Raw genomic sequence first — 16,779 nt, forward strand, 5'->3', positions numbered from 1 at the left:
GTAACACAACGAACTTGTACTACTAAAAGGCATTGCAGTTTTATTAACAAAATCGCTTAAAAAACGCATGGATAATAGAGTTAGTAAGGATGGGTGAGGCTAGAAAGTTGGCGTGCATGGGGGCGAAGGTGAAAATAGGGGAAAAACATTTTAAAAAGTAGAAAAATGTGAGGGTTTTTTGGAGTATTGCTTTGGTATTAATTACATGAAATCTTGTACACGATTATCCTGCTGTCGTTTCTTGTACTGGACCAGCAGTGTGTCCCAGAGGCCGTCTAATGCACGGTCTAGGGCCTGTTTAAAGCTCCTGGAAACAGGCTAGTGTTCGGTTTTGTGCATTTACTCACTGTACACATAGTCCGTGATAAATGCTCCTCTGCTATACTTAATGGCACTGCGATAATGGGTGCAGGCATTCCTATATGTTCTATTTATTCAGTGCTTTAAGTGGGATATGAAATGAGGGGGGGCGTTCTGGAAAGGGGAGGAAGGGGCGACCATCGTCTGCTGATCGTGGCCTGAAGGAGGGACAGCTGGCTTTGGTCAAGGGCCGCCTGTCCCAAAAAATACATCATAAGGTCCTGCAAACATGTGTTTTGGGGTGGCATTGCCTCGGGTGGTCCTGTCTCCATACTGTAAATAAAGCACCCACTGCTTCGGTTTCTAAATAGTGCTGTCTGAGTTTTCACTAAGTACATAAGCAATTCAATCAGTGGGTACATCGCCTTCGTTCTGTAAATGACAAAGGCTCATTTGTTAAATGCTCATTTAGGGTGTAAGCCCCCCTGCCGCCACAATATGAAGCCACAATGAAGGACTGCGGGGAGGCAGGCACCAGTCTCCGGAAGCTACAGGCTGTGTCACTTTCAATGAGCTGGCACCAGTCTCCGGAAGCTACAGGCTGTGTCACTTTCAATGAGCTGGCACCAGTCTCCGGAAGCTGCAGGCTGTGTCAGTTTCAATGTGCTAGCACCAGTCTCCAGAAGCTACAGGCTGCGTTTGTTTCAATGTGCAGGCACCAGTCTCCAGAAGCTACAGGCTGCGTCAGTTTCAATGAGCAGGCGCCAGTCTCCAGAAGCTACAGGCTGCGTCAGTTTCAATGTGCAGGCACCGGTCTCCGGAAGCTACAGGCTGCGTCAGTTTCAATGTGCAGGCACCAGTCTCCGGAAGCTACAGGCTGCGTCAGTTTCAATGTGCAGGCACCAGTCTCTAGAAGCTACAGGCTGCGTCAGTTTCAATGAGCAGGCGCCAGTCTCCAGAAGCTACAGGCTGCGTCAGTTTCAATGTGCAGGCACCAGTCTCCACAGGCAGCGTCAGTTTCAATGAGCTTTCGCTGGCCAAAGGCAGATGTCGTTAAAAGGTGTTGCGGCTGAACGTTTAAACTGCTTCCAGCTCTGTCATTTACTTTATTGTTGTCTCTTATAATGTCTTCATTTTCAGCGCCCAGCTCCGCCCCCTCCCCATTATGGCATATATATTTCTATTGATGTTGTTTGCATTCATTTATTGAGACGGACATTAGAGGGATATCATTCTGCCAGGGCCTGCATCCCTGCTGTTTAATCGCCCTCCAATCTGAATGCTGTTAGTGATAGATTTGCATTCCTCCCTGACTCCTCCCTTGAACGATGCAGTTTCCGCTGGCGTGATCTACCGCACCCTAATGAACTCTGGCCTCGCGTCCTGTCCTTTACCACTCCCTTCAATGATGCAGCAACCCCTTAAGAGGTATACCTCACCCTGATCAACTCTGGCCTCCCCGCACCACTCCCTCGAATGCTGAAGCTTCATCTTGTGTTCACTACATCACCCTGGTCAACTCCGGCCTCTCCTCCTCCCCTCAAAATTCACTTGAATGCTGCAGCGTCTTCTTGTGTTCATTACCTCATCCTGATCAATCATGGCCTGCCTCCTCTTTTCTGTGTATTATGACAGTGTCGTTGTAGGCCTAATCCCATCCACTGACCCACCTTTCCTGGGTTTAGACTCCTGTTTATGTCACTGCTTTTCAGCCCTTTCTAATCGCTTGCTTCCCCCTTTTTATGTCCGTCCTTATCCTCCTTATTGCAGGCATGTCAGATGCTCCCGCTTCTCTGCATCCCTCGTGCATCTGATCTTTGCTATAGGCCCCCGTCCATTATCCACCAACATTCATTTTCCTTCCATTTTCCTTATGTTGTTTATACGGACTGGTATATTTTTTGCTTAGAATTACACTACTTGTTTGTTTTCCTTTCTGCATGATGCTGTCTCCTCCAATATCCAGCGTTCTGAGGCCCTCTGTGTCCTGACATGCGATTTTTAAAACAATATAAATGACACACACACATAAATATATACATAGTCCTTGGGCCTCATTACGAGGTTGCCAGTAGGTAGCAGCGGCCTACCGGTAACCTCGGCTTACTGTTTCCGCCGCCCGATATCCCGGTAATACTGTAAGTTCCCATTCCCAAATGACCCCCGCGGAATGGGAAACGTAGTAAATTTTTCGTTTCTGTGGCAGGTATAGTAAACAAAGAAAATGGCCGCCAAGGAACGGGAAAAGGGACTAGATGTAGTCCCTTCTCCCTTTCCATGTAGGCCACTCTGGGAAGGAACCTGGTGCTGTGGCGGAGAAGTAGAGGCTTCAGAGCCTTCTCAGAGAGCTAAGGCCCAGGCAAGGGCCAATGAGCTTGCTTTTTACAAGCTCATCGACCCTCGCTGGGTACTAATGTGAATTTGCAAAGGAACAAGAGTTGCAAGAGGTAGCTGGTGACAGACCGCTCAGCCCACGTCATCCCACTAGTTTAGGAGATTACATCCTGCAGTCCAGATAGGCCACTCTTTGCATCATGTGTGTTTACTGTAACTACGGCGTATTATCATAGGCAGTGCGTACATGGGATACACAACCTCACCTGTGCGGAAAAGCCGCAGAAGAAGCCGTACCAGAAGTGGACCAGCGTGAAGGCAAAATTCTTGTAGAAGAAGTATCTCAGGAACTTGCACATACGGATGTAGGACCAGCGGCCATGGACAAGGAGCAAACGCTGGAGGTATCGGAACTGGGCAAAGGAGAAGTCACTCGAGAGCACGGCCTGCATCCCTTCCTGACCGCTGATGCCCACTCCTATGTGGGCCGCTGAAAAGTAGGAAGAAAACACACAGTGGTCAGTGTACCTAGCACATGTGTTTTGTAAATATTTTCATATCAGGTTTTACAATCAGAAATGATGTACATAGCAACCATTGCAAGGGGGTAGTATGTAAGAACCGGTCAGCCTGTGGAGAGATAGCCTGAAGGACAATAATGCCTTTGTGTGATCACGTGGACTTGGATCACACTCTGCAGCACAACCATGACATGTGCTTGAATCATGCAGTACCATGCAACTCTAATGACACCTTAGTAGGGTTTAAAAGCAAATCCACACACATTGCAGGACACTTAGACAAGTCTATTAAAGCCCATCTGGAATATTAACACCTTAATTGCCAATGGTATGTTCACATTGGTTTCCAATAAGTAATCGCTGCAAGCTGTTAATTTGCTAAATGTATGAAGCAACCTCAATAAACACATTAAGAATCATAATGAGTGTTTTATGAGGTGTGATCCATATCACAGAAACTAGCTTCAAGGCACTATGAGAAACCCGCCCATCGATCTACACTTCTAGCACTTTCCTTGCATATCTCTGTACAACCTACAGTCACAGGTTTACATGCCAGTGGGGCTGACTCAGCATTTCATCCTTCCAAGATTCATGAATTGCGCACTATTACATTTGATAAGAACATTCTATTTATTTACTGCACTCAGAAGGATGAAAAATCCAGCATCAAGAAAGCTATACAAAAGGAACAGATATTATTATTAGTAATATATATATATATATATATATATATATATATATATATATATATATATATGTATATATATATATATATATATATATATATGTCTTCAACCTTGTTCTGGAGCTCCCGCTTCAGCATTTGCTTCCTAGATCTTACTTAATATGATTTTGCTATGTCTACCATCAGCCATTGCTTCGGATCTCTACCATCAGCCATTGCTTTGGATCTCTACCATCAGCCATTGCTTTGGATCTCTACCATCAGCCATTGCTTCGGATCCCTACCATCAGCCATTGCTTCAGATCCCTACCATCAGCCATTGCTTCAGATCTCTACCATCAGCTATTGAGTTGGATCTCTGCGATCAGCCATTGCTTCGGATCTCTGCCATCAGCCATTGCTTCGGATCTCTGCCATCAGCCAGTGCTTTGGATCTCTATTATCAGCCATTGCTTTGGATCTCCACCATCAGCCATTGCTTTGGATTTCTACCATCAGCCATTGCTTTGGATTTCTACCATCAGCCATTGCTTTGGATTTCTACCATCAGCCATTGCTTCGGATCTCTACCATCAGCCATTGATTCGGATCGCCACCATCAGCCATTGCTTCGGATCTCCACCATCAGCCATTGTTTCGGATCTCCACCATCAGCCATTGCTTCGGATCTCCACCATCAGCCATTGTTTCGGATCTCCACCATCAGCCATTGCTTCGGATCTCTACAATCAGCCATTGCTTGGGATCTCTACCATCAGCCATTGATTCGGATGTAAGTGGCACAAAATAAACTTCATAAAAGCCTGTGCTACAAAATGTGCTTTGGAGTCCTGACTGGCATTTTGAATTGGAACAAACTAATTGATAAAATATGGTAGCGATAAATTGCAACAATGAATCTGTCTGTTATCGCAAAAGGTAACAAGCACAGTTTCATGCAATGCCAATCTGAGTATAGTGAAATATTCTTCATCGCAAAGACTAACTCCACTTGCTCGCACAGGTAGCACAGAGGGGATGCATGGTCACCATCAAAGTGAAACTTGTGCTTATACATAACTGTCTTAAGTTTCACTTTTCAACAATCACCACAGTCCTGAGGAGCTGCTGTCACAAATTAATAGGATCAGTGCCTGAGTCTATCCTATAATGGAATTCACTGTACATGAGACTGAAGGAGGAGACGAGTTCCATGCTTTAACATTTTTAGAACCTTTACATCTCAACAAAAAGAAAGAAATACATTCTAGAGCACTTTGAAGCAGGAGGAATCTGGCATTAAGCAATACATAACAACTAGATTTTATTGCTGCATGTGTAAGCTCAGCACAACAAAATTTGAATGGCGCGATTTCCATAACAAGCCCCTTGTGCGTACCTTTAATCATGCTGACATCGTTTGCCCCATCGCCAATGGCCAACGTCACCGCCTTCTTGTACTTCTTCACCAGCTGAACCACCTGGGCTTTCTGCAGGGGGGTCACCCGGCAGCAGATCACCGCTCGGCACATGCAGGCCGTTCTGAGCAACTCCTTCTCCATGTTTTCTTCCAGTGCGTAGGCCTGAGGGAGCAGGAAAGAAAAGAGCGTGGATGGTTAAAGAGTATGAAGAAAGCATCTTGTTCTGCTATTAGTCAATAAGCTCTCTGCATAAGTAGGATTCGGAGTCCTGAAGAAGCAAATTCAAAGTGAAACACGTGCTAATTCAGTGCACACACATCGAAGGCTCAGTTGGCACAGTCCGAAAAAATAATACGCAATTGTCATAGATAAGATAAACTCTTGCAATATTTGTGACAAGAATAAACCATTTATGAAGACCGTGCTGTTACTTCCTCCAAATCGCTGGGAATTGAGCGTCTGAGATGGTGTTTACAATGGTGTATAGTCATAATGTAGAAAAAAAAAATGGTGACTTACAAAAATGTAGAAAAAAAAATGTAGAAAACAATAATGTCGAAAACCTATACATATAATGAAAAGAGTCAATTTTTAGAAAAAAAAATGTCGAAAAAAATGTCAATTAGCACTATCAATAAATAAATAAACAAGAAGAGTATCATTTACTAGGGGGGGTCCCCCCAATCCCCTTCACCCAACACTCCCGGGCCATCCTAACACCCCCCCACCACCCTCTCACCCCTCATACACAACACATTTTAATTATATATATATTTATTTTTTTTTTTCAAAAAAATTCTAAAAAATGTAGAAAAAATTTGACATTATTGTTTTTCGACATTATTGTTTTCTAAAAAAAAAAAATCGACATTTTGACTTTCTACATTATTGCATTCTACATTATGACTGACCACCGTTTACAATACACAGCCAGTCACCAAAAAAAGAATTAAGTTCCCCACACTTGGTGAAATTAATGCCCGATCAGTCAATAATGCAGTGTACATACACAACTCCATCGTAGAAGACACCATCCCACAGTTGCCCATTACCAAAACATAGTTTGATATAAGCTCAACTGCTTTGCTCAACACCCTACTACCAACTGGCTACAAAACCTTTGAAAGAATAGAATTCTAAAATTGGAAGGGGAGTGACGTTGGCATTCCTCGGCTCTTGTAGTAAATTCAACTACATTCTGTGAAGGCACAATTTACTTGTTGTAAATTCAACTACATTCTGTGAAGGGACAGTTTTAGCTCCAAAAAGCGTGGACTGCATAACCTTTGCAAAAACCTTTCTATTTTTGTATTTTTATCTGGTCAACTTCTTGAATTTTCACGTAATGATATGCCTCTTGTAGCGAAGTCCAATGTTGTTTTGACTCTTGTACATGTACTGCTTTAACCACCAAAACATACCATTTGAATACCCACTAGTGAGCCATTCTACCAATGCCAACACTAGAATGACTATGTCCTACTGTCCTGCTACACTGGTTCTGGAGGAATGACTGGGCTTCCTGGAAGACGTGCTGAAATCCCTGGAGGAAAATGAAGGTGACAGGAACTTGCAACCATTGTTGATAGCATTGGGTACGCTAGATGCTTAATTTAGGCGTCTTCCAACTGATCAGCTGCCAATTTAAATAATATTATCAAACTTCACATGAAGACATGAAGGCCAGTAACTCCACACCCTCCAGGCAACTCTGGACAAAAGACTACTTCATAACAGGAAGGCTGGCTATCCTGACACATGCACAACTATAAACACCCTACTTGTCACAGTGTGAAAAGATCAGCACTCTTCTAAGCGTATTCCGCTTTACAGATACTGTTCATTCTTTAGCCCGTGATGGTTACCATGGCGCCTCTCAACGCCTGGGACGAAGAAGGTGAGCGTGATCTGGCGCTTCCTCAAATGCTTCACTATGGCAACAACGTTAGTACATCTTACGTTGGCATCGACATTACATGTAAGTGCCGCTGATTCATTCCCTGGCGCTTCTGATTAAATCGATATGAGTTACTTCGTAGCATTGTTTGAAATTCCTAGTCTGGGTAACCCTTATTCCAATATTCAGATTTCCTGTGCTTCACCTCAGACTGCCTATGGACCTTGTTGCTGTTCTCCTTTTGTGCTTCTGCCTCCGGTTGCTGTGGCCGACCTCGACCTGGACAGAGCGCATTCCGGACAGCTCCTTCTCTGACTACTCGGTTCCCGACCTCGGCATTCCCTCAAACTTCCTTCGGATTTTATTCTGTGCCCAGTTGCCTGCAAGGTAATCGACCATGCTCTGTTAAACAGATCACATTTAAATTTAGCATTACTACCAGATACCTTGTTTTGCTTGTTGTTTGTTTGTCTGTTTTGAAAGGACTTGAGAGAGATAATATTACGAGTGACTGTAGGATCTTTTCTTCTTATCAAGATACTTGGTGCATGGATTGTGGACGCTATGCAGCATAAATAGCGTCAATACCGCAATTATTGGTCAGTAAATAGCATCAATACCGCAATACCAACAAAACCGCAACTTTACTATCGATAGCTCCATCATCCCAGTATCATAAGCTGTCAAGACACTAGAAGTCTTCCTAGACTCCACATTGTCCATGTCTCGCCAGGTTAGTGCCATTGCCTCTGCATCCGCCCACACCTCCAAGCTCATTAACGCAGTCAAACCCTTCCTCTCCGACCAGAATTGCCTATCAATTGTCAGAGCTACCGTTGGAGCCAAATTAGATTACTGCAATGCTCTCCTAGCAGGACCCTCCGCAAGAAACCTCAATAGACTCCAAATAGTCAAAAATAATGCTCCCCGAGCAGCCCTCGCGATACCCAAAAGAGACCATATCACACAAGCCAGGCGAGCTGCCCACTGGCTTCCTATAAAAGAGAGAATCACTTTCAAGACTCTCACTCTGACACACAAATGTATAAGCCTCTATGCCCTCCTTACCTATTAGAAACAATTTACAGAGATGCCTCATCTCGCCCTAAAAGAAGCTGCAACACCAACAAACTGCGCATCCCTCCTATCAAAAGAGCCAAGGCAGGCGGGATTGGCTTCCCACACTTGGCTCCCAAACTATGGAACACCCTACCTAACACACTCAAATCCAAGACTTTCCTCACAGCCTTCTGCAAAAAGCTCAAAACGACACTCTTTAACCGACACAGCATCCACCAGCCACCGTCTCTCTGTTTTGCAACTAAGTATGTACAATGCCTTCTCCGCTGTATTTCATGTTATAATGATGTCTGTAAGAGCACCACGATACACCCAGGCTGATGCGCGCTTTATAAATGTTAGTGATAAATAAATACCAAGTGCTATCATCTTGCGTTAGTGCACCCTCGTTCCGTCGGGCTAGATCCAACTAACTAACTAACCCCTTTACTGGGCTCCCTTCCCTCCTACTGGGATTCTCCTGTTGCCTTCTTGTTCCTTCACTTCAGTTTTTGTCATCGTTACATAAACCGGTTAGTGTTTCTTGGGTTGCTTTAACACCATTTTGTGAAATCCTTGAAAATTTGGTGACTTGTCTTATTTTTTTTTCATTCTCCCAGCTTGCTGTACTGGTAGTACACTTGTCTTTCAATTGAACTACGGTAGTGCCCGTCCATCCTACGGGCTGCATAGTATCTCAAAGGGAAGGTTGCCCTCTTTGAGGACACCCTTTTGGGTTCACTCCATTTTGGAAACTGTAAAGAAGTTGTGACACTACTGGCCATCCAACAAGGTCATGAACCAACACTTCACTGACATTTATGTTGCACTCATTAATGACAGGGTCAATTGGAAACACAGGCAGACGCATATCTAGCAGGATTCTGAAGGATTACTGAAGATCCTGGCACCTCAAGCACAGAAGAAGGTCAAGCCAGGAGATGGCCAACTTGAAACGACACAGAAGAAAATGTGAAAGCTCCTGTGGCCAACCAGTTGATGAGAGAGAGACAAGATGCAAGATTGACATGATGGGATCCAGAAAACTGTCTGGTGCAGAGGAAGCACACCTTCAAGGCAAAATTACCAATGCCTACTGAAGTGTTCAAAATCCCAGAGAAATGTTGCGACTACGTTCCTGAGAGTGTTGGTGGATGGTTGGATCAAAAAAAGGGGCAGGTGCTACTACAAATAATGTGACTCTGGACCCAGGGGAAGACCCCAGGCCTACCCCGCCATGCCACGTGCAGAAGGCAGAGAATCATCACTGTGTAACTGTAGCTACTCAAACCCCGAGAATCGAGGAGCAGCGTTCCCGCAGAGCCGGCATGGCCCGTACGTGTAGCTCCTCTTGCACGGGTGCCGAAACCACTCATGAATTTACCCAAAGAAAGAGGGGGTGCTGAGCTAAGCCATGCAAGCCTAGAGGTAGACTCCCTGTCCCTATGCCAAAAAAGACTAAGAGAAAGAGCAATTTAGGAACTCCAATATGCGGAACATGGTTCCTGAAGCTGCATTCCAGCATGCATTAGAGACTCACCCAGGCTCAGGAAACTATGACTCCCAAGTTCCCTGTATCAAACCAGCACCCCTGAGTTCCCTTCACCCAATAAAAAGCTGGAAGGTAGTGCCAGGGTTTTCAGGCAGAAGACGGACTGTCCATGAGGAAGGACAAGTTGGTCCCAAGTTCCACACCAGGGCTGTAAGCCATCCCCAGAGGCGGAGCACGATAGCCTATCCCTATCAGATCTACCACAAGCGAGTCCCATCAAACCAAAGAGAGTCTGGAAGGGGGGACCAAATGCCTATAACATTCCAAAGGCTCAGTCAGTAGATTGTGCAGCCAGGGGGAACAGCTCAATCCGAGTGAGCTGGGGAGCTGAAGAGAAGGATCTGGAGATGGAACTGGAGGGAGGGACTGGGACAGAACCCTTGCAGCCTGAGGGTGCAAGGCTGGAGAGGGGTGGCTGGACCTGTGATCAAGAAAACAGACGGGCCTAAAGAGGCGACAGGATGTTGAATGTAGGGCCCAGGAGACTAGGTAAAGACAGAATCTGAAGTTGAGATCTCAAGAGTCCCAGTGGGCTGGAAGGAGCAACACTGAGAGAGCAGAGGAGAGAAAGGTCAATACGGTTGGAAGAAGAACCCAGAGGGCCAGGAGAAGTGCCCCAATGGGTGGAAGGAAGAAGGTGCCAAAAGGGGGGAATATGGTGGGTGAGTTGGAAGTGAATTGTGGAACCTTACTTGTGTTGATAGAAGTACCTAGCGGGGTGAAGAAGGGGAGAGAGACAGAGCAGCATTGGATAACTGTAACTGTTCTAAAGGAGGCCGCTACAGGGTTAAGGGGGTGCCCAAAGGGGAGAAAGTAGGAAAGAAATAGACAGCTGGTGCAAGAAAATAGGGATGAGAGATGGATATGGAAAGAACATGAAATCGAGGAAAGTGAAGCAGAGCTTGTAGAGGAATTGTTGATGAGGTAGACAAGGGGAGAATGGAAATGAAGAGGGGAAGTGGAGGACTGTGAGAGACTGGCATGGTATCAAGGGAGACACAGACTCAAAGATGTTAATTTCAAAACCTTTATTTACTCAAGTTCCTGTGTTGGTGTAACTGGCCCTAACACTAAAGGGATAGTTTCCTTAACTGATGTTCCAAGGCGGCCGAAGTCTTAAAGTCCCAAGTAAAAATCCATCTGTGTCTAAACCTATGCTTGCACTCACTCTTTGACAACATGTTTTAGGAAGTTTCTTAAAAGAAAAAGATAGTATTTCAAAAGAAAATAGGAAACCAAGGTTGGTTTCAGGTGGTCTTCTCACCAGGTGTAGGTTGGTCAGTTTCACATAAATTTGTTAAATCAAAACAGGACTGTTCATAAAACCTTCTCCACAAAGCTCTTGCAATACTCTCAAATACCTTCAATGTATTTGAGTTACTTGAGGTTCCCTTCTCCAAGTTTCAACGTGTTCAAGTTCCAAAAACCACAAAAGAAATATAACACAGTCCAATCAGAAGCTCCTCAGGGTTCCTTTCCCCCAGCTTCAATCCTTTCAACGCTACAAAACGAATCACAAAATAACTAATCCAATAACAATGAACCGAAAATAACTAATTCCAAAATAACGAATTTGGAAAGAAACAATAAAAAAGGTTGGGAGTGGAAATAGTGGTTTTGGGAGTGGAGGAAAAGTATTAGGAACAAAAAAAGGTGGCTTGTTGGGGGGAACCCTCCAACCCCAAAAACAATGAAAAAGAAATGTGTTATTTTGGAATTCATTATTATGGTATTAGTTGTAATGGGATTAGTTATTTTGGATTTGATAAAATTACATGTAACCAAAAATCTCTGACTTGGTTAGGCCTCTCAGGGTTCCCTTCCCCAGGCTCAGGCCCCTTTGAGATCTCAACACAAATTCAATATTGTCAGGATGCACTTTGCTTTCTACGTTAGGCCTCTCAGGGTTTCCTTCCCCAACCTTAGGCTCCTACTCTCAAACAGGCTCCGGCAGCGCTCTCCTAAAAAAATAATCCACATTTCCCGTCCAACGTCCATCCAATGGTGAACCTGCCCTTTGAAGCTAAAATCATGGAAACAGTTGTCATGGACCAACTACAGGAATACAACAAAGCCCAAGCAATCCTCCAAGATCAACAGACAGACCTCAAACCAACAACCAGGGATACAGAAACCAACCTACACAAGATTAGAGAAGTAATTCTGGACCAGTCAATTCTAGAATTCTAAGCGGCCCTCAGAAACCTATGGACTATAAGACAAACTGAAACCAGGGATATCAGGTGTTGCTCTTGCCTGGCTGACTTCATTTCTCAAAGGCTGGGGGTTACAGGTATCGATGGAGCAAAATACTTTTGAACTGCACCACCAATCACAAGTGGTCCCACAACGATCCACCCATACACAAGCCTTTCATGCACATCCTGGATACTTTCCAATCCCTGTTTTAACCCTGTGCATAATATTCACACATCCTGATACATCACAGGGTACTACCTCCAAATGCAGACCTGGATGACAGCCACATTCCTGTGCCTAAAAGGGAGAAAGACTAAACTCCTGGTCTGGGGTATATCCGAAATCACAAACCTACCCTTTCACCAGCCTCCCTGTTTTGGCACCCCCTCCATCGCCCGCCATGACCCCAACTCCAGCAGAAACAGTCAGAGACCTGGGCCTCAGCCTTTGATTCAGAGTTTGCCTTCAGACCCCAAGTGAATGCAGTGGCCATGAGTGCAGCCATTCCTGGAATTCTGCCAAAAGGTGGAGGAGGTCATTGCTCTTGTACAGTATAGCTTGATCGTTTTACAGTCTGTATGTGAAAGCCCCTAAGTGCAGGATACAACTGCTGCAGTTGGTCCACAGGGGGCAGCCTGTATGGTCTGCTGGATTTAAAAGCCTCCACTGCCTGTATCCTGATCGTAGGGATGACATTAAGCTCCTGTGTTTGGTCCACTGGGCGATGTGGTGTAGTGGGCCAAAATAGCTCACCGAGGAACTGAGCAGGTGCACAACTATGGGAAAGCGGAGGTCTGCCAAAACTGGTCTCCTTCACGTGCCCAGTTAAAAGAGACAACACAAAGGAGGGATCGGAGTTGGGGGTGGGAGGTTTATCCCAAGGCATGAATCCGCTGCCTTCAGGAGAACCACCTCAGTTTCATCCATACAACAACAGGCCATAGTAGCTGCACTGCACCAGCCTGGACGCCCTTAGCTTTTAAATGTCAGGGCTAAGCCAATCAGATGCACCCAAAAACTACTCTCATACAACTCTGTCTAACTTGTAATCACTGCTCTTATTTAGATTAATCCCAGAGAAACTGAGCATGGCTTATCCCATGCTCCTGTATGTTCCCTCACCAAGGATGGAAATATAACTGCAGCATTTCATGTGGGTCCCATGAACCAGCTGTGACATGCATCATCTGACCACATACCATGCTTTACTCCATACCCCTAGAAATGTACTATGGACTCTAAACCTTTTGCCCTTATAATTTGGTAGCCAGACCTTCAGGACTGCACCCCTTAGGGTTGCATTGAAAAGTGTGTTCTTTCATTAACTTCCCACCCCTCTACAGTCCCTACATCTCCTCCCACTCCGGATGATCTCAACCTCCACCCTCCCTCTTGTCGTTCTCCTTCTCCTGCTCCCTCTTTTTCCTAGCACTGTGAAGTTATTCAATCTACATGTACGACGCTCCTAAAATAATAAATAAATAACCTGTGAATTTCAGGGTTTCGCACACAGATTTTAGCAACATGAGCTTAACTCACTGAGCTATCTGAACTGCTATGTTGTATTCAGTGGTGAGGTCAATTTGACGCAGACAAATCCCCTTTTTAACATTTAGATGCTGATAAAATGAGTCCCAATAAATTGGGTGAAAAGTAAGAAATAATGTCACATTTATATTAGCAGGTGGCAACGAAGTAAAAGGTTTGAGCGACGTTGAGCTGATAATGGCCCTTGGAGGGGGGCATTACTACCATTAGAACACCCCACCAAATGAGATTTGAATGTTCTCTCTAAAAGTAGAAGAGACAAAGGAGAAACACTTGAGTGTTGGGACAAAAGACTAATGCCAGCCATTATAGGCATCTGCCAATGCATTGTCTGAAATGGAACCCCAACATTCCATTGTTCTAACTAAGCTTTACAACCCATCTCCATGGGCTACATGGGACATAATGCTGCAACCAAAGGCACTTAACACAGGCTCAGGGACATAAAGCAAAAGTACCCCAGGATAGGCTTTGTTTGCCGCAGTGGACCAGAGTAAAAATAGTGGGTAGTTGAGATGAGCTGTAGAGGAGGGGCGTGGTAGGTCGGAAGAAGGAGACGGTCCAATTGTAGGCATTCTCAAAAGCCTTTTATTTAAATTATTTTAAAAAAGCCTATCTATCCCTAACCAAAGGGGTTGCCATACCTAACACAAAACTAACCAGGGTGCTTGTCGTCAGTAGTGTAGTCCAAATCAATAGTCCATCCTCCATCCAAAGCTAACCTCTGCTGGCACTACCACTAATCAAAACATCAAAAGAAAAAGGTCCAGGAGACTGACTCCCTTCTCATGGCCAGGCCTCTCTAGCCTCAATAATCTAGCTTCAGATAGCTCCTTGTGATTCCATGAATCAGTAGCTTTAGTGCTTCTAGGGGGCTCATGCACCTCCTGGGTCTTCCCTTCATTCTTTACACAAAGTTCTCTTTGGTTGATGAAGATAGAGGCCTGACCCTATTCATTTGGGATTCTTGTACTGTCGCGTTCCTACTTTAAAGCTGAGTTCCAAAGTATTCTTCACTGTCTTTATGATATTCACACCTACTGGGATAAGTACTTTGAGTCCCTCTGTGCTCTTCTCTTTCTTTAATGTGTTTGATGGCAATGGGATGAGTAGGATGAGTCCCTCTGTACTTTTCCCTTTCTTCAATATTTTTATTGTTCCTGGGACGAGTATGATAATTCCCTTTGCACTCTTCACTTTCTTTAAGGAATGCACAGGTACTGCGACGAGTATGATGATTCCCTTTGTACTCTTCACTTTCATCAAGGTATTCGGGATTACTGGGATACGTATTGTACTCTTCTCTTTCAGGTATTCACAATTACTGGGACGAGTATGATGCATGTCTTTGTATTCTTCCTGCCCTGTTCTCCTTCTAGGTCTCCCGCCACTCCTGTTACCTTTGTTCCGTCAGGTTGGTATCACCGGCTCTTCATGTGGGGTTAGGCTCTTTTGGCTACTCTGATTGCTACCAGCGTTTCCTCCTTCTTCATATGTTGATGTGCAGCTCCACAGAGTCCATTCTTCTGCAGTCTCAGTGTCATTTGAGGACCACACGGTCCACCACTTCTGGGTCATGCCACCGCCTTGACATACCTTGCGCATATATGGGTTGGCTCGCTGTCGTCTCTGTGCCGCCTTCTCTTCTCGGTTGACAGCATCCTCTCAACAGATGACCTCCCAGACTCTCTGTCAGGACTGGCTGGGTTAGTAACAGGAAGAGTAACAAGATTAACATTGTGCCTTCAGAGCTGGCTGGGTTAGTTGTGCTTTCAGAACTGGCTGGGTTAGTAACAGGAAGAGTTTGTTCATAGAATTAACATTGTGCTTGCCCAAGTCAAGATGGAGCGAAAGAAACTTAATCTGATTGGTTAAAGGAACAATGATATGTTTGGTTTGCCTGATTGGTGGAGAGGACAATGGGTTTGATTCTTGGGAGGTGAGCAAGATTCTAAACTGCCTTTCATCCAGAGAAATTCAGTGGCTGGTTGTACATTAGTTAAGGTCCTTAAGTAAGGCCTTTTCAGAGCTCAGAAGATCTACCAAAGAAGTAAGAATATCGTTTGCTGATCCAGTTTGAACAAGAAGTCATCAGGTGGGATTGTTCCTTTAAAGATTTAAAGATTGTCACAGTGAACTTTCATTTTCTTTAGAAGAAAACTTAAAGAGTTAACACATTTCGAAGTCATTTGAGAAAAGAGACATTTACAGTTAAAGTTATTATAAGGAAGACAAGCTTGAAGATAATGCGTAGGAGTTTAAAGTAATTAACTGCGTGTAATGTTCTTAAAGACTGTTTAATGTGTGCGCGAGCTTGCACATTGTTGTTTACGTGTTTTTGAAAGCACGCGGCTATTCAGAGCGATAGAGCGCGTGTCCAAATAAATTGAGCGAGCGAATTTTAGCGCATGTACATTTTTAACGTGGAAGACGTTTCATGAGAAAGCGCGTGTTGTTTTGCGATAGAGCGCGTGCCCAAAAGAATTGCGCAAGTGAATTTTAGCGCGTGTCCATTTTTACGTAAATGACGTCTCATGAGAAAGCGCGTGTGGGTTTGCGATAGAGCGCGAGTCCATTTTGGTGAAGCGCGAGTGGTTTTAAACGCGTGAATACGTTTCGTTTCTCCGCATGAGTTCGTTAGCGATAGAGCGCAAGTCCATTTTAACCAGCGCGTGTTATTTTTTATCGCGTTCACGTATTTTTTCACACGCGCGTGTTTGTAAAGAATCGCGTGTGTATTTTAAACACGAGGACAATTCTTCACGTCTTCTGATTTTCGCTTGTTTATCGCACACGCTATTTGAGGAAGAAACTATACGTTCTTGTGTAAATAAAGAAACAATTCACACGCATAAGGAAACAGTATTCCAGGAAGTTAAAGAATATTTTTTTTTTTAATGTAATTTATGCAAATGGACTTCAATACTTCAGAGAAAGACTGCCATTTATGAAAGCATTGAAAACTACATAAGGTTAAAGAAACTTTGAAGCAAGAAGAATATCTAGTCTTGAAAATGTGTTTGCAAAGGCCATCACTTTAGAATTCTAGAGAGACTTGAGTGGCTTGAACTATATACACAACACAAGAGATATTTACAAGATATTCCACACAGATTACTAGCCTCTAAGTCTTTTACTGAGGTTTAAGAGGTAAAGGGTTTAGAGTTTATTTAGAATAATTTTAGAAAAGAGGTTTTTCTTATCATATAAGTAACCAAGTGTATTTGTTTACCACAGATACCAGAGCCTACCAGACGGTTGCAGGGCTGCAGTGTCTCCGT

The 16,779-nt window shown here is 44.3% G+C and overlaps 1 protein-coding gene across 1 annotated transcript in view; it reads right to left on the bottom strand.

Moving 5' to 3' along the window:
- LOC138511251 (phospholipid-transporting ATPase ID-like) overlaps positions 1–16,779 on the bottom strand; it is a 668,434-nt gene that overhangs the window by 62,586 nt on the left and 589,069 nt on the right. Inside the window, exons 22-23 of the mRNA XM_069626794.1 lie at positions 5,222–5,405; positions 2,901–3,124 (exon numbers count right to left, since the gene is read on the bottom strand). Coding sequence (XP_069482895.1) covers positions 2,901–3,124; positions 5,222–5,405 — 408 coding nt within the window. The remainder of the gene's footprint in view (positions 1–2,900; positions 3,125–5,221; positions 5,406–16,779) is intronic.

Source organism: Ambystoma mexicanum, chromosome 6p, assembly GCF_040938575.1.
Source record: "Ambystoma mexicanum isolate Mex_15411 chromosome 6p, UKY_AmexF1_1, whole genome shotgun sequence".
NCBI classification, from domain to species: Eukaryota; Metazoa; Chordata; class Amphibia; order Caudata; family Ambystomatidae; genus Ambystoma; species Ambystoma mexicanum.